This window comes from Psittacula echo, assembly GCF_963264785.1.
Source record: "Psittacula echo genome assembly, chromosome: 7".
Lineage (NCBI taxonomy): Eukaryota > Metazoa > Chordata > Aves > Psittaciformes > Psittacidae > Psittacula > Psittacula echo.
The window spans coordinates 16,877,840-16,896,190 of NC_137740.1; the positions used below are offsets into that span (position 1 = coordinate 16,877,840).

Sequence of the window (18,351 nt, forward strand, 5' to 3'; positions counted from 1 at the left end):
GCTCCGGCGTACGGGTGCGACCATCGTGTTGTACTGAGCCGGCCGAGCCCTGCCCCTCTTCCCCCGGGAGGGTAGACCTCCCCCGCCCGACCCTTCTTGGAGACCTCTTTGACTGCTCGGCTGCCGCAGACCGAGCGGCTCGTCGGGAGGCGGACCCCCTGCAGCGCCGAGGAGGCAAGCGAGTGGCGCCGGGAGCGATCCCTTATATCCCACTCATCCCCCTCTCCTTCCCCACGCGCCTTACAGCATCGGCGCTGTACGGCGGCGCCTCGGCCAAAATGGCGGCGGCCGTGTGGCGGCTGCCATCTTGGTTGATGGTAGTGCCGTACAGAAACCCCTTCCCCAACGGCGGAGGGGCGGCCGGGGTGACCTGGATCCGCCATCTTGCTGTACGGCTGGCGGCCGCCCGGGCCGGCGGGCGGGGGCCGGGGCGGGCCCGGCCGGCGGCGGCCGGAGATGGTGATCTGCTGCGCCGCCGCCAACTGCTCCAACCGGCAGGGGAAGGCGCACAGGGGCGCCGTCTCCTTCCACAGGTAAGGGCGGTCGCCCGGCCTGCTTCAGCCCTGCCGCGCCTGGTCCTCCGCAGGTGCCGTAGCCGTGTCTCTCTCACTTCCCGGCTTCGCTTCGGCCGGGCCGCTGTGTGCCCTCGCGGCGCTTCCCTCTCCTTTCCTGCCTGGCCCTCCCGACACCTCCGGGCCCCGAGCGGCAGCGGCCGCCCTTTGTGTCTTACAGCGCCGGGGACCAGTTTTGGGCTCCTTAACGGCTGTTGGCAGCGGCGAGCGCCCCTCACTGCCGCAGGGCCTGGGCCCAGGCTCACACCAAGGCCTCTCTGTCCCCCCCCGCGGCTGCCCGCACCAGGGGCCTCGTTGGGGATGCTGCCACTGGTGAGTCCCTCAAGGAAGGTCTTTATCTCAGGCAAGGGATGCGATCCTGTTAGGAAAAGGCACCTCATTCAGCTGCTCTGTGTTTTTTTTATCAGTCCAGGTGTTTTTACATTATTAAATGGACCCGGCATAAACATTAACAGGGTTACTGAGGCAGTGGGTGGACAGCGTGCTGCCCGAGCTGGAGTGTTTGCGTGTTCAATCGCATCCTCGTTCCTTGTGGACAGGCTGTTGTGTTTGTTGTAGGGCAGATGGGACAGCTGAGTAATGGGTCAGTTGCTGATGAAAAGGAAGACAACACTTGTTCTGTGCTGTTTGTGGAGCTGTTAATGGAGGGAACCAATATCGAGTGTTTCGGCATGAAGTGAACTAATGAGCGTAACCTGTTAAAATACAGTTTTCACGAAAATTTCCTAAACCTGAGAGTACCAACCCTTCTGATTTCTAAAATGCAATTTATTTTTACACGGGTTTTGTCTGTTTGGATTTTTTTAGATTCCCTCTGAAGGATTCAAAGCGTCTGATTCAGTGGCTGAAAGCTGTTCAAAGGGACAACTGGACTCCCACCAAATACTCATTTCTCTGCAGCGAGCATTTCACCAAAGACAGTTTTTCTAAGCGGCTGGAAGACCAGCACCGGTTGCTGAAGCCCACTGCTGTTCCTACAATCTTTCAGCTTGCGGAGAAAAAACACGACAACCTGGATTATGTCAGGAGCAGAAGAAAAATAGCGAGCCAGGTGCCGCTGCAGGATGGAGAAGACCCAAGGGAAGGAGGCTGTGAGGTAGTTCAAAGGACCTCATCTTCTGGCAAGGACTTCATGGTGATGCAAGGAACGAAGGAGATGGAGGAGGCATCGTTGCAAGCAGAAAGCAAATTGATGTCTGAGGAGGAAGAGAACCTCCACAGCCAGCTGGACAGCCCTCGGAGAAGGACGTTAGGTGATAATTTGATTGCAAAGCCTGGCCCTCAGAAAAAGCCTGAGAGATCTTCTGCAGAGGACTGCCGGAAAGCCACTTGGACAGGGAGCTGGGTAGCAGACAGAAGTGGTGTGTCGGTCGACGACTTCACCCCTCCTGCCTCTGGTGCTTGCAAGTTCATCGGCTCCCTTCATTCATACAGTTTTTCCTCTAAGCATGCCAGAGAGAGGCCATCTTTCCCTAAAGAGCAGCTAGAAAGGAAAAGGCCAAAGAGAGACGTGGAACCAAGTTGCAGCAGCCAACTGATGGGGCACAATAAGGCTATGGTGGAAGGCTCCCCTACTTCATCCCTCACCGCCACCCCTCAGAAACCTTCACAGGGTTTGTCGGCGTCCCCAGCAGACCTCACCCCTCAGCCTGCTGCTGAGGCTGTGGTGGGACGGAAGGGTGACACAGATGCCAACCCCATGTCAATCAATGAGGTTATCATGTCGGCCTCAGGAGCTTGCAAACTCATCGACTCCCTCCACTCGTACTGTTTCTCCTCCAGGCAGAGCAAAAGTCAGGTGTGCTGCTTGCGGGAGCAGGTAGAAAAGAAGAATGGAGAGTTGAGACTTTTGAGGCAGAGGGTCAGTCGCTCTGACAGTCAAGTCAGGAAGCTGAAGGAGAAGCTAGATGAACTGAAGAGGATCAGTTTCCCTTACTTGAACAGCCTGCTATCCCAGGACTGTGGTCAGTATACCCAGTGGCATTGTGTTGAGGCATCATTTTCTTAGCAATAAGAGGCTGTTTAAGTTAGAGGTTGTAAAGACATGATGGGTAGAAGGTAGGAGAAAGGTACATTTTTGGAAGGAGTAGTAGCAGTTTGTGTTAGACCAGCAGATACTGGTGAAAGAATTAGGGTTTGGGGCAGATGAGCTATCTCTTACATCCCAAAAGTTTCTGAGGGCGATTCCTTGTTCAGAATGGTATGTTGGGTCATGATGTTGCAGACAACTCTTGTGTTGACTTTTTTTCCTTCCTGGGTTGTTTTAACTTGTTTGTGACTCAATAGCACCTGTTGGGATTTGCCTTCCTTAGGAGTATGTCTGTGGATTTTTTTTGGTGTGTAAATGAGCTGTCTTGGGCAGCAGTTATCTGAGAAAGCTGCTGGAGCCTTTTCCAGTGATGTAAGAAGTGCTTCTGATCTTAGATTTCATATGCTGCGCTCAGTGCTTGGGAGATAGGAAATCTTGGTGAGGTGGTAGGTATCGAATATGACAATGGCGTGATAACACAATAAGGTCACTTTTTCTGACTGGAATGTCTGTGTTTGGTTTGATCACTTCCTTCTTTGGAAGGCAGAAGTCATCAGGAAATGGATAATAAAGTGGGAAGAGATGGTGAATCTCTATCAATGAAAACCGAGAGACACCTGAAAATGCTGGGGAACTTGGTGAGGGATAAGGTCCTGTAAAAAGGTTGTTATGGAGGTCAAGTTGGGCCATAACCCTTTCTCTTTCAAGAAAAAGAGTGCTGTAATATACAGCTGATAAAACTTATATACAATGACTCTAGTTGCAAGATACAATTTTGGGGAAGAGTTTAGGACCATGTAATGATGTTTGATGCTTGTGTGGCTGCTGGGAAGATGTTGGGTTGCCTTCTGAAGGGTGCATGACTTGGGGCTTTCTTGGAAAAGTTGTCACCCATGGATGGTTAGCTATCCCCTGATGGTAATGCGCATTCTTTTCTTTAGGAGAAGAAACCTTACGGCTTCTTCTAAACAAAGAAAAGAACTAAATACAGTTTTAGGGTTCCATAATTGTCATTTTCATGCACACACACATATTTATATGAAAAAGGGTGTCTAGCTTTGTTGAAATACCTTCAGTGAAGCACTCATTGCAAAAATAGTGTCCTGAAGGATGTTCTTTATTCTACAAAGCATTATGATTTTTCTTCTCTTTCCTGAGATGGAGGTTCTTATACGTATGTCTTCAAGAACATGAGAATTACGTGTTAAGAATATCTTCTAAAGAACATAAGAATGACTTACCAATTTTCTAAGGGGAAATTATATTTCTTAAAATGAATCGATCAACTCATTACCTGACAATGTCCTGCCAGCGATGGGCAGTTCTCATGGAACCCTTTGGCTGATGACTTTTTTAAAGGGTTTGTTGGTGGGTGGCTCGCTTCTTGCTTTTTTATTCTTTTAAGCTTAATCTGGGTGCTCTTCTGCCTTGCAATGCTTTTTGTGTGCTCACAGTAATAGTTTATGGCAATCAAAATCATAGAATGTTTAGGGTTGAAAAAGACCTTAAGATCATCTAGTTCCAACCCTGCTGGCATGAGCAGGGACACCTGAATAAGTGCAGCTGACTGCTGCTGGGCAGAGTCTTGTTTATGCCTAGACACTAAGTTTTACTCGAATACAAAGCTGAATTGAAGAAAGGCTTTTTGGTACTCGTACAAATACAGTCAGCTGACATACTAGGTTAATAATAATTATAGTCTTTGCTAGCTCCGTTTCAGTTGTCCTGAATCATCTGATGTGTAGTTGAGGTGATGCTATTAGCTGTGAACCTGAGTCTGCATATTTTTTTCTTCTAAGCACAGGTGCCTTGGGGATGGGGAATGTAAGTACAGTAACTGACTGGAGTGGCTGTGCAGGTTGTTACGTGTCAGCATCCCAGCTCCACGCTCTGTGGGACCTCTCTTTGCTGATATTCAACCTCTTCCACGAAATCCAAAGCAGAAAAGTGAGCTTGAGCCTGCACCCATTAAGCAGATATCAGTTTTGGTACTAGTTCTCAGCTGGTGTTTTCCTCCAGTGAGACAAGTTAATTTCTGCTGGCTATACCCAAACTACAGACAGCTGGAAAGAGCAGGTTTCAGCAGAAGTGCTGTATGTGCAGTCCCTGCTAGCCACGCTTGAGGATCGGTGACTCAGTCTGGGTGAGTTTGGCTCACAGTGTGCTCTGTCACAATGGGTATTTTCCAACCTAAACGATCCTATGAAGCACTCAAGTGTTGTTGCCCAACGTGTCTTAACAGGGGAATAGTCTAACAGGTTTTAGAAGTCTTAACAAGGGAATAGTCTAACAGGTTTTAGAAGTCCCAGGCTCTTTTGTCCACAGCTGCTACAGTGACCTTTTCCGTCTAAACTTTGAATTTGCTCACTTGTTTGGTAGGAAAATGTTTCCTGCTGTTTTGTGAGCCACTTCTGAGGTCCATGGACCACAGGTTGAGGAATACTTCCAGCAGAGGAGTGCAGTTAGGCACAGTGCACCAGACAGAACAAGGTTAGATGTGTCTTCTGGAGAACAATAGGATGCACTGGGAGAAATTAGGGAGAACCAGTGGGCAAATATGGATCCAGTGTCCTGAGGTAGGGGAGACTACTCTAACAGCCCTGTCCCCCGATACACAAGTACTAACTGACCATCTTGTTCTGCTTGGAAGTTTTTGCAGCTCTGCTGTGTCATACTTCCCCAGTGCTAGCAGATACAAGAGATCTGAGATGCTCCTTTCACGTGATTGCCTTGTCTTAATGTGTTCAAGTTTGGTCCTTTTGTAAAACTACATCTCCCAAAAGGCACTGGGATAACTTGTTCTACCTAGTCATGAGATCACTTCCCTCAGCCATCTCTAGGAGCCCTGCGCAAAGCACTTGCTGGTGGGCAAAGGTGGTTAGAAAGCTAGACTAAGCAATAGGAAAAGAACCCTGTGAACTATGGCTGACAGTGGAGCAAACACAGGTATGATTCAATGGGATTGAAGTGTCTGTATTTATCAGAGGTAAAGCTGTTAGAATTCAGCTGTTTGAGCATATGTGGACTTCAGCACTGTGTGTCTGCTTTCGTGAAGGTCATATTAAAGGCAGGAGAGTTTGCAAAATTAGTCCATGTGAAAAATGGTTAGAATTTTGCTAGGAATGTGTAGGAAATCATATTTCCTTCCAGCTTAGATTTATCTTTAAATATTTGTAGAAAGCCAGCATAAAAATGGGGTTATTTATACTTTTTACATATGAATGAATCATAGCTGAACTTTGGGGACAAGCAGAAAGACTCGAACATTAAATGACTGGTGGTGTGCCAAGATGGATTTCTCATGCCTGGTCTGTGGGGCCTGAGATGGTGTTTCCCATCAAGGTGGCAATAGGTTTTCATTTGTGTTGCAGAAAATAACCTGCAAAATCCTGTTCCTCGGTGGCACTGAGAAGTGGGGTTGTACAAGCATGCAAGATGCTATACCTTCATTTGTCTGAGCAGGACTTGAACAGCAATGTGTCCCTTTCCAGTTCAGCTTGAAAAGGGAACAGTTACAATGGGTTGCAGAGATGTGCTGTCAGAAATACTGCTTCTACCAGGATAGGCATTGCTAACCTGGCAGCTAGGTAGTAACTTGGAGCTAGATTTTGGAAGAAAAATGATTTTGTTCTGAGATGGCTGGTGCTGCTTGTGACTTCTTTTTTCTGCCTTCTCTGGGATAGGGACAGCTGAGGCTCCATCATCCAGTGGTGGCTTCCACAATCGTAAGCACATAGCACTTCACCACCAGCTTCTGCACCTGGGCAGTGACACCTTCCACAGTGCAGCAGCCCAGATGGGTTTACCTCTGCGTTGCCAGTTGCTCTGCTTCCATTGCTAAAACCATGCCCACAGGACATTTGCCACCATCCATGAGTCAGTATAGAGATAAAGTACTGGCTGTTCTTCTCATTAAGCACTGTCCAAGGCCAGCTGGATGGCTTGCACCTCAGCAAACTGACTTGACCCACTTTCTCCTTCAGCAGTTTCTGCAACTTGTCGTGGGGGCATCTCCAGTGCTTTCCCACAATACAGCAGGACCCATCAGTAAACAAGGAATATTGCTTCTCACTTTCTGATAACTTGTTGTACTGTAGGGCGTCCTCAGCATGTGTTACCTGCGCCTCTGATTTTGGTAGCGTTCCGAAATCTTTGCCTTCTGGCCACGATAGTCTACTGTTAGTCTCCACTCTCTGTTAGACTTTGGCACTGGCCATATGGGGCTATTAAATGGTGAGCGGGTCCTGCTGATCACTCCTTGGCTCTCCAGTCTACGGATCAGCTTATGGATGGGAATCAGGAAGTCTCGGTTGGTGCGATATTGCCGCCGGTACACTTTGTGGTCACGATTGGCACTTGTTCTTTGACCTTCAGAAGCCCCACAACAGAAGGATCCTCTGAGAGACCAGGCAAGGTGGACAGCTGCTTAATTTCCTCCATCTCCAAGACAGCAATACCAAAAGCCCATTGGTACCCTGTTGGGTCCCTTAAATACCCGTTCCTGTGACAGGCTATGCCAAAGGTGCATGGATCCTCTGGATCAGTCACAGTGGGGTGCTTTTTTGCTCCTTCCCAGTCAGGCTGATCTCAGCCTCCAGTACAGTCACCTCTTGGAATCCTTCTGTCACACCAGAAATACGGACGGGTTCTACTCCTTGACAGCTTGATGGCATCAGGGTACACTGTGCACCGGTGCCTACTAGAGCCTTAATACTCCAGTGGGACTGACGTGCCAGGCTATCTGATCCACACAGTCCAGTAAACCTGATTGTCTCTATTGCATTCCACTTGCCTGGATAGCATGTAACATCTTCCTTAAGTCTTGCCTTCATGGCTGACAGGAGTCACCTTCAGAGGCTGAGTCCCTCTCTCAATTGCCTTGTCAATTCTCTCTTCCCTAGCAAGTGTTCCCAGCTGCTTGGCTTCCCTACTAGTTCAGCTCCATTATCCATTGGAGTAGCCAGGTGATAATGTGATCACCTGGCTGATGCTGAAATCTTTCTGCATATCCTGCAGCTCACTTGGGGACAGGGAACCAAAGGTTATCTCTTGTTCTGCCTCTTCCTCCTGTTCTTGTGATGGCCTTGCTTCCATTCTCCTTCAGTAACTGTGATGATTTTCATGTCCGTTTCTTCTTGGACGAGGCCCCAGCATGTTGCAGTGATTTGTGTCTCTGGAATTGCAGGATGACAGCATATTCTTTCCAAATATTGTACTAGTTTTTCTGGATTCTGCACTCGCTCAGGAGTGAACTCCCAAAGCAGTGGAGCTGTCCACTGCCCTAGGTCCCTGTCTATACCCTGTCACTCATAACTCTCCAGCCCTGGGGAAGATCTCTGAGTGGTATTCTTAAATAGTTGTTACCTTAAGTTGTGAACCTTAAACAGGACCCAAACTGTGTTCAGCAACATGCAAGTTCCCAGCAAAAGGACCAGGTTGGTTTTAAGGGTATTCAAAGGATATTCAAAATCTTTAAAATTCTCTAACACTATTGTAGTCAGACTAGAGAAGAATGAAGACATCTGGAGGAAGGAGGAAAGGAAAGACAGAATAAAGCTGTCTCTCACATAGGTTGGCTCTTCAAGGAGAAAAAGCAAAAGGTGCAATTATTAATACTTCCCAACAGACGACTCCCGAAGTACAGAGGTGATGACCATGCTGAGTACACATTCCAGATCAGGTTCACATCTAGCATTTCTATTGTATCATAACTGGCTTACCAAAGAGATTAGAAACAGGGGCAATAACACATTAGTGCTTGGTCATGAAATTAGTTACTAAGATAGGCAGCAAGGTGAAAATTTGTGAATATAATCACATTCCCAGTTTTTAGAGAAGAGATGGAGCTAGTGCATGTCTCTGCTAGGAGTGCTGTACTGGTTTACTGTGGGGAACATCAGCAGAGTGCATAAATGGGTGCAACACTCAGGGCAGCAGGGCACAAAGCCACCTTTTGTACTTAAATATAGCAAAGGTGCACTGAACAATGCTGCTCCTTAATTGCCAGAACCTTAATGATGATTTAAATCCAGTAAGTGACACTGAAGAAAGGACTGCAGGACGCTACCCAGCTGTGGCTGTAGACCCAGCACTTTGAAGACTGAGAAGATGCTGTGTGAATTTCTTTTTTTGTTTGGGGGTTGTTTTAGTTTGAGTTGGTTTTTTGTCTTGTTTTGCTTAAGATTCCTGCAGCTTAGGCGAAATCATGGAATGGTTTGTGATGGAAAGGACCTTAAAGCTCATCCAGTTCCCATCCTCCTGCCACGGGCAGGGACACTTTCCACTAGACCAGGTTGCTCCAAGCCCTGTCCAACCTGGCCTTGAGCACTGCAAGAGATGGGGCAGCCTGTGCCAGGGCCTCACCACCCTCACACGGAAGAATTTCGTCCTAACATCTGATCTAAGTCTTCCCTCTGTCAGCTCAAAGCCATTCTTGCTTGTCCTGCCACCACAGGTCCTTGTCAATAGTCTCTCTGTATTTCTTGTAGCCCCTTTAGGCACTGGAAGCTGCTCTAAGGTCTCTGTGGAGCCTTCTGTTCTCCAGGCTGAACAAGCCCAGCTCTCTCAGTCTGACTCCATAGCAGAGCTGCTCCAGCCCTTGGAGCATCTTCGTGGCATCCTCTGGACTCACTCGAGCAGCTCCACGTCCCTCTTGTGTTGGGGTCCCCAGAGCTGGACACAGGACTGCAGGGGGGTTCTCATGAGAGCAAAATAGAGAGGAAGAATGCCATCCCTTGAACTGCTGGTCATGCTTCTTCTGATGCAGCCCTAGCTGCCCTGTTAGCAACCAGCTGGCTACTCATTCCACAGTTTTGCTGATAAAGCTGTGTAGGAATTTGTACTAGTGTGGGTGAAAATCCACCAGGGATCTCACTTGAGAGCCATGCTGGCTGAAGCCTGTGTAGACATGGCCTGAGGGGGTTGTCCAGACAGCTTTGTCTGGTTTGTCTTGTGGCAGGAAGAGTGCGCTGTCTCCCGCTGCAAAGTGTGGACAGCTGGTCACAGTCTGAGCTTGTTAGTGAGTAGAGCAGGGAGGGATTTGACTTCTAACCCCTCTGTGAATGAGAAAGATGTGGAAACAGTTTATCTGTGAGTTCAGAGGCATGAAGTAGGGTCAGATGGTGAAACAGAGCTGACTGCTGGGCATGGCGGTTTTTGGCAGGAGTGGCTTCCTGAAGGAAAGAGATCTAGGTGGTCAGGTTGCTTGTGTGCCTTATGCGGTTTTTGTCTCCCAAGCTGTTGGAACTTGTGAGTGTTGTGACTGATTTCAGTTGGATTTCATAGAGGAATGGAGGTCTAAAGATGCTAGGTCCAGATTTAGTATTAGGTTAAAGGAATTCTCTGCATGTGGGTACAAGAGAACCAGCATTAAGAGCGCCCCATCTGAATCTGTAGCTTTAAACATAGAGAAAATGTCTCTTGCACTAAAAATTCTCAGGTATGGTTTGTATTCTTGCTATTGTCACACACTCTTTAAGCCATAGTAGCAAGTTGTTTGTAAAAGTGATGTGCCAGGAGTTTAGATCTTTAAAAAAGGAAGTACCTGCCCCTTCATCAGTGAAATTCCCCTTGGCAGTGACTGCATCTGTAAACCTGTTGCTTGAAACAAAGCAGCTCTGCAAAGATATATTCTTCTTTAAACTCTACTTCTTATTGCTTCAGTAGTCTTGCATTTACCTACCCAAACCATGACATAAGAAACGAATACCTTTTCAAATCACTTCTTTCCTAAGGGACTCAACTAGTGTCTCTTCTGTCTGCCTCCCTACTCTTGCTTTCCCACTCTCAGCTCAGCCCTCTGGAACAGGAGGCTGCCAGGGGGAAAAAGTGATTTAATCCACGAATCAGAGACCAATACTGAAGGTAAGAAGAGCACTGCATAGGATGTGATCAGGATGTGTCTTCTCTTCTGCCCTTCATTGAGTCTCTGGTCCTTTTTCCCACCAGCATTTCTGTTACTCTTAGCATTTCCAGGTGACTTAAGAGCTAAAAATCTCATGTTGGCTTCACTGCTATCAGGTAATAATAGTTGCTTGGCCATGTTGTTTGCCCACATGCCATAGACTTCAGGATATACAGTTACACCTTACCTTTCAGCTGGTTAGAAGTCCAGCTTTTTAGAAGTGAGATGAGGCTGCCCCTCTGGCCAGGCTGCACAGCAAGGCAGTGGGGTCAAGCTATGGGTGCTGGAAACAATCAGTTGATTTCTCTTGATTTATAACCAGGTATAAAGAGTGGAAATAGCTAAAGCTGTTTCTTTCACCTGTCATTTTTGACTCTTTTTCCTGAAATGCTGGAAGATTGGTAAGCAGAAGAAAATTAAGTGCTGTATTACAAGCACTTTTGGTAGCAGAAAGCATCTTCCTTCTAGGATTTATTGCCATCTCCTGACCCAGGAGAGGGCAGCAGTGGCCCAGGCTGCAGTGTCTTGTGGCTTTTCCAGAGCTTTGCTTCTTCCTTCCATGGTGAGAGCGTGAGCCTGAAAAAAGCTTGGAAAGAAATGCAGTGTATGCAGTAGCAGGTGAAAGGCAAATACCAGTTGGATGGGGTAGCGATACTCTCCTTACTTGCAAAACTACATGCTCTCAACATGACAGTAGAAAGGGAAGCTGGTTCTTAAGAAGCAGTGTAGGAGTATGGGGTTTCATGTAGCAATAATTTTTGGACTTTTGTTATCAATTATTACTGTGTTGAGGCCTTTGCTACACCAGAAAATAATGTTGTGTTGCTTTGATTGCTCATAGTACAGGTGGAAGGTAGGTACAATGAAATACTGTCCTGTACACTAGCACTGCTGTGTGGATTGTAGGCACCCCTTCTGCACACCTTGGTGTGCTGGTGGTGAACACACAGGCTGTCAGGACAGCCTTTGCAAAGGCTGACTGATGCCATAGATTTTTATCATTGATTTCATAGGGAGCTGTCATGTTTCTCCATGATGCTTCAGTTGCAAAATTCTTCAGGGTAAAGAAGATTAATTGGTTGCATCCTGCTGACATGCCAGTTGGTTTCTGAAACCTGCTGTCTGTAGGAGGATGAATAACAAAAGTGTCTCTGTTACCTGGGAGACCTTCTCTCTTACCCTGTCTTTGGCATTTCTGGCACATACTCTCTGTTCTTTCTCCTCGCTCAGTCTTTTTAGCTTGACATTTGGGACTGAGCACAGTGAAACTCAGACTGAGCAAGCAAATTTTTACCCACAGCATCACCTCTTGAGGTGATAACTTCTCTCTGAAGCTGAATTTGTGCCTTTTAGACCAGCTGGGCAGGTAGCTTGTTCTTACATTAAATGATATCACTAGGTGTGAAAAAACCCCCTTCAACTCCCTTCTTCTGAAATGATTTGTTGAAGAAGTTTTAACGTTGTGAAACAGACCTTGGTTGCTTTTAATAAAAGCAATGACAAAGGGAAGTAGCTTTCTCTTCCATTTATGCTTTAACTTGAAGGCTCCATAGTCTTTTTAAAACATTTCACTTAACCTTAGTCCAGAGCCTAAGGAGAACAAATCCTGAATGATCCCTGTGTCTCTGTACAAGTGCAGGTCATTGTTAACCTCTTCAGAAAAACTGCAGCCAAACTTTGATCTTGAATATGTTTGCAGCCTGATTTTCCTCTGAAGTGAAGGTTTGTTTCCTTAGCCTCTGAAACAAACAGGAGCAGTACGTACTTGGTGCTTGGGAAGAATCAGGCCAGAGCATTTGAGATTTAATTATCATTTAGTGATTTTTTTATTTTTTTTTTATGTTGAGATTTCAGTTGTCTTCCTTGTGTATAGATGAGAGGGGGCTTTCTCTTCAGATCAAGCTAACAGAGAGGAGGCAGAAATGGACCACCTGAAAAAGTGCTCTATGTAAGGCCAAGAGCAGGTTCGAAAACACACCTATTTTCTGTGACTGTTCCCCATCTCCCTTTGCACCTTGGAGCTGACACTGCCCTAGAGAAAAGTGTTGCTACTGCATTGGACCATTCCTGAGGTGTTTTGTCTTCACCTCCACCCAGCTGTAGGCAGGTCTCGGTAAGCTGCAGAGCACAGATCCCTCAATTTCTTTCTTCATTCTTTCTCCTCCTCCCCCCCCAGAGACTCCACAGCTGAATCCTGTAATGGAACCTCTGTCCTGGATGCTGGGCACATGGCTCTCGGACCCACCAGGAGATGGCACCTTCCCTACAATGAAGCCCTTCCAGTACCTTGAAGAAGTGCACATCTCTCACGTGGGGCAGCCCATGCTCAACTTCTCGTAAGTCATGGGGTTTGTCTCCGTTGGCAGCAGCTTTTGGACCAGAGCAGGCATGACTCCAGTGAGATTTGCTGGTTGTGTTTCTCTTCTGGTGGCAAAGTAAACAGATTTTCACTTACCAAATGAGATGATGTAATAATACATAACTGTATGGTCTGTTTTCCTTTAAAACCTGTGCTTAATTGGCATGCTATTGCAACATACCCAGAGCTGCACACCTGCAGTCACTGAAAATTCACTCACTGAGAGTACAAGTACACTTCCACAGAGGCTTTCAGAAGTGAGTTCGCACCTGTGAACTTGTGTAGGACACGTGCACAGGATGAGGACTATGAGCATGGTGCAGTGTACAGTTCTTAAGTTACATAGTGAGAAGTATACCTCAGGGTGCTGCGAATGTTACCATAACTTAGAATAGTGAGAGTAATTTAGGGTACCAGGAATGGCCCCAGCATGGGCATGGCTATTGCTTATGCTTTTTTTTTACCTGCCTTTTGAAAGAACAGTAATTCTTCCGCTTTAACATGATGTGCACTGAGTATATATGTTAGCCAGAAGATGTGCAGTCTTCATGGCCAGAAAAAACCTCACCATTCTTTTTGCTGGCAGTAGCTGTCTAATTAGAAATGGGTCTTTGGGTAATAGCATGAGAACTGCTATCGTTGTGTTTTGTGAAACTCCCACTTAGAGATAACAAATGAAGGAGCTATTGCATGGCTGTCAGGTTTGACCATTTTATGGTCCTCAGTCTTCACCACTGTGAAAATTGAAAAGAAATAGTGTTTGACAGACTCCATGGGATAGGAGGCACATAGCTTAACATCCTTGGTTGCAATTAATTGTTCTAAGAAAAAAAATCTAGAGGAAGTGAAGTGACATGTTAGCTAATGTTCAGGGCTGCTCCAATACTTATTTGAGAGGGTGAGTTAGAAAGTTTGTTGCTTTGAAAAACAGAGAAAGGAACAATTACAAGATGCCAGTGCTGTGTGAAAGATGCTTTGTGTTCCTGGTGTGTACTGTTCACTGGAACAGAGCCCAGTATGTGACATTTTTAATCCAGTTTCCAAAAGAAGCAAAGCTCTGACAGTCATGCTCTGTCTGCATCTCGCTCTCCAATTTCTGAACATTTGCTGATTTGAGTCAAGGTTTTTTTGATTGTTGTAAGACAGTCCATATGTCTCTTGAATACTTCAGGCACTGTAAGAAGGCTGATTTTTGTTCTTCCTGTGATGCTAGATAATCCCACAATGAGGCACGACTCCATAGCGTTTGTGGCTTCACCAGCTGCAGAGCACAGAGGCTGAGATGCTCGGACAGTCCCTTAGCACAGATGCAGTCCTGCACCACTGGCAGAAGTCATTCCTGGTTCTTTCTATAACATATGGTTTAAAAGGAGACCTCCTTTATATAGAGACAAAACCAAACAGGAGGATCAAGAAGCAGCTGCAAGGCACCTAAACTACTCCTCAACTGCATGCATTAGCTGAGCTTCCGCTTCCTGGTCTCCAGGAAACCCACAGATTTCTTTTACCAAGTGTAGGGGTACCATGTGCTGTTCCTGTGCTGCCGGTGGACTAGAAAATGTTGACTCGACATGATTCATTATATTTTACTTCACAAAGGAGATACTTGCTTTGAGCTTTTCAGCTCTCAGAGCTGCTTTAATAAATAAATGCTCCAGCTTCTGACATGCCAGCACCTGGACAAGCCCCTTGGTCAAGCTCTTCTTGCACACTTGCCACCATGGGACTGGCAGCTGACAGTACAATCTACAGTCCCAGGATGGGTCACAGTACACAGTGATTTGTATTGGCCATTTCCAGTAGGCACATCCCAGTTGCACAGCAGAGGCATGTGTGGAAACTGCTGTCACATGAGGGAGTTCTTGTGCAGATTTAGCAGCTCTGAGGTTACCTCTGTCTCCTTTCCTACAGAAGGATGCAGAATGGGAAGCTGTGAAAAGCAATATGAAAAGAGATTAGTCTAGAAACACCAACAGGATAGTCTGCTACGTTATATAGATACCTAGCTTGCTGTTGTGTTCAAGCTGCTGTTTAATTTGGTTACCTGTGTAGACTCAGGAGTGGTGTAGCACTAATGTAATGTATGAACATTGTATGATATATATATAAAATCACCCACATTGCATATGACTAAACATAGGACTGTAAAGCCCCATGAAGGACAAATAAGGATCTGAGCTGAACTTTTTTTCTTTTTGAAGGGGGTGATGAAAGAAGTGAGTCTGCTCTGTTACTGCCTGCAGCAAGTAATACACAAAAAAAAACCCCAAGCAACTTGCCAGGTTTAAAAGCTAAATAAAGATGATATTGTAATTCCAGATATTTATTTGAGAAAAGGAAGTATTTGAGACAGAGTATGGCTTCAGCATCTGTGAAATGTCTGACTTCCTGAGAGACTTTCTCAGCTAGCTGTTAAAGATCCAGGAGCTGTGAAAAATCTGAAGCTTGAACTTAAATAACTCCAGCCCTTAAGGAATAGATGTGCCTGTAAAGGAACCATATTTTTATATGTTTACATTTCCCAAGCATGAAACATTGTCAGTCATTTACTCTTCAGATAATCCTGGGGGCAATCATGTAGTTAAATACAATACCATTGCTTCTGAGATGAAATTAGGCCGAACGCTATTTTCAGTGCAACAAACAGCAGCTTTTGTATTCCAATTTCCCCTCAGGTTCAATGCCTTCCATCCAGACACCAGGAAGCCCATGCACCGAGAATGTGGATTCATCCGCCTCAAACCCGACACGAATAAGGTGGCCTTCATCAGTGCTCAGAACACAGGTACGCACCTAATAACCACACTAGGGGGAGGAGTAGGTCCTTACCATGTCATCACTTGTCCAGAAAATTATTGCATCTCTCACAGTTTCATTTTTAATGTTTTTCATTGTTTTTCAAGCTGAACCCTCAGTGAAAACAAATTAATAAATGAGCTTGTGTCAAAAGCACTGTGTTCCTAGGGCTGGCCATGTGGCTTTTTCTAGACACTGTAGCTTTCAAGCTTTCTGTGGCAGCAAAGGCCAAGGCAAGGACAGGCAAATGGAAATACCATGCATGCAGGAGACTTGAGGAGTATCCTTTTCTGAAATTATATGTTGGTATTTGCAGACATAGCTTTGTAAACCAACAGAACATCTACCTCTAACAAGAATTGCAGACTAAACCTTAATGATGACAGGTGAGAAGTGGCCCGTGACATTCCTGATGCCTACATAGCATCCTAGTCTTTCTTTGTGGGGAGGCAGGGGAATGCATACAGATAAGATGCTTCATTTCCTCTGCTTCTGTGAGTTGGCCACAGTGGGCCCTGTGGTAGATATAGAAGTGCATGCTTTGGTTTGTGTCCTCTTTTTATCGTGTCGTATTTTGCCAGCTGTTCATACAAAGTAGGAAGAGACTGAAGATCCCACTTAGACTGTTGTTACCAATGTCAACACTTGCCATATTGGATTCTGCAGTGCAGGATTGAGACTGTTACCCTGGCAGGGTGAGGCTGTAGTGGTTTTAAACCCCCTTTGCAGCCTCTCCATTCAGGACTATTTGGTATGGCCAGTATAGCAGCTTCCCTATTGGACTCCCTGCTCAGACTGTGGCACTACCAAGAGCCTCTGCAGCACTGTAGCAGGGAAGCTTCTTTCCTATTGTTCCCTAAACAATCTTTGAGAGTGATCTCGGTGCAGTCTTCTTAGTTCCTAAACTAGGAGAATCTCCCACCATGTGGATGTACTACCTTGGTACTTGTTACATGCCTTACAGGTACTGAGTGAGAACTATGTCTAAATTATTGTAAGTGAAAGAGTGTTAAAACCCAGTTGCAATTTAAATTTGCATCTAGAACTCTGGAGCAGGTTCTGAAGGGAAAGCTGCCAGTTGCAATGCAATACTTTTCCCATATGTTATGAGTAAGTCTGTCTGACTAGGTTTTTCTAAGCAGCATTACGTGTCTGAGGTTGCATGGATTTGCAGTTGTCAGTATGTGCTAGGTCAAAACTGTTCTTCAGGGAGAGTGGTAGTCTGTTACATAGCCTAAGAACTGTGACATTGTTGAGTAAACTTCGTAACTTAATAGTATATATGACCTTGTTTTAACTAGGTCTGGTGGAGGTGGAGGAAGGGGAGGTGAATGGACAAGAGCTGTCTATAGCATCTCACTCTATAGCAAGGATCTCCTTTGCCAAGAAGCCCCATGTAGAACAGGTGAGTGTACATGTAGTGAAAAATTCGCCTAGTACTACTAGCCCCAGAAGGTGTTTAGTTGAGAGGGCAGGTTGATGAGCATGCTTTAATTACAGATTGCCATCAGGAGTTCTTGGTAGTATTGCAAGGCATCCTGGATTATCCTTTCTGTTACAGCCTTCAGAAGATGTTTCATACATTACAAGACACAGAGGGATCATTAAGAACTGATGTGCTGAATCAGACCAGCCAACCCAGAATCCCGTCTCCAGAAGTGGCCAGTAGCCACTCCTTAGGAAAGAGAATAGTAAAATCTTGTCTGAATACCCTTGTACGGCAGTGGTGTTACTTCTTAATGCTGGTCTTCTGGATTAATTACAATATCAGGGTGCACATGTGGGTATGTCCAGTATTTGGCCTCATCAGGATATTTTAGGAATGCCTGCCTTTCAGTGGAGCTTGTATGCTTGTATTGAGCATATCCTTCCATCTGTGGTGCGTTTACAGCAAACACAAGAATGGCAAAGGGAAGGTGGAAAGCACTGGTGAGAAATCTATCCCGTGGAAGCTGTTTGCTTGATTTTGTTTTTCCTTTTCCTACTCCTTTTTTTAGATTACCAGAAAATTCAGGCTCAATTCCGATGGGAAACTAGAACAAACTGTCTCAATGGCAACCACTACGCAGCCCATGACTCAGCACCTCCACATTACCTACAAAAAGGTGACACCCTGATGCCAGGAGGGCCACATCTCCCTGCGAGGGTGAGGAGCGGAGTGTCGTGCACCGAGAGCAGCAGCAGCTTGGGAGCACAGCATGGCACACCCCAGAGCTGCCTGCGCTCACCCTGGGGATGCGGAGCTGCCTGTCCTGTTGAGAATGTGACTCAGATGTTTCTGTAATGGTATATTAAAAATAATAATAAAAAAGCTTTTATTTTTATAGCTGTGTCTTTGGGCATGATTGCACAGTGGTCTGTGTGTCCCTCCTCAGCTCTGACAGTGGTTGCAGAGGGGCTTTTTGATTCCTGTTCATTAGGTGTTAGGTTGCAATTCCAACCTCCTGGACCTTTCTCACCAACCTGAATAAAGCTGCAGAAGCAGCAGGATCAGGAATGGATTTGTACTGCAGTGACAACCTGAAAACTCCAGCTCCTGCCTAATGAAATTTGGCTTAAATATTTGGAGTGAGCACCTGTGTCTTGCTGTGGGACAGAGAACTGTTGCAGGACCCAATCCTGATGGTGCTGTCCAGCTGACTTGAAAGGACTTGGGGCAATCCTGGAGTACAGAACCAGACTTTACCTAGCT

General features: G+C 46.0%; 1 protein-coding gene across 2 annotated transcripts; it reads left to right on the forward strand.

Moving 5' to 3' along the window:
• Positions 1-328: 328 nt before the first annotated feature.
• On the forward strand, positions 329-17,985 carry THAP4 (THAP domain containing 4). Of its 2 annotated transcripts, XM_080622741.1 has the most exons (6): positions 329-533; positions 1,380-2,536; positions 12,681-12,840; positions 15,539-15,648; positions 16,961-17,064; positions 17,657-17,985. In XM_080622741.1, the coding sequence occupies exons 1-6, from the start codon at positions 457-459 to the stop codon at positions 17,774-17,776; spliced, it is 1,728 nt and encodes a 575-aa protein (XP_080478867.1). In that variant the 5' UTR covers positions 329-456; the 3' UTR covers positions 17,777-17,985. The 2 variants fall into 2 exon arrangements, with proteins under 2 accessions (XP_080478867.1, XP_080478866.1); XM_080622740.1 differs by lacking the exon at positions 16,961-17,064.
• The last annotated feature ends 366 nt before the right edge of the window (positions 17,986-18,351 follow it).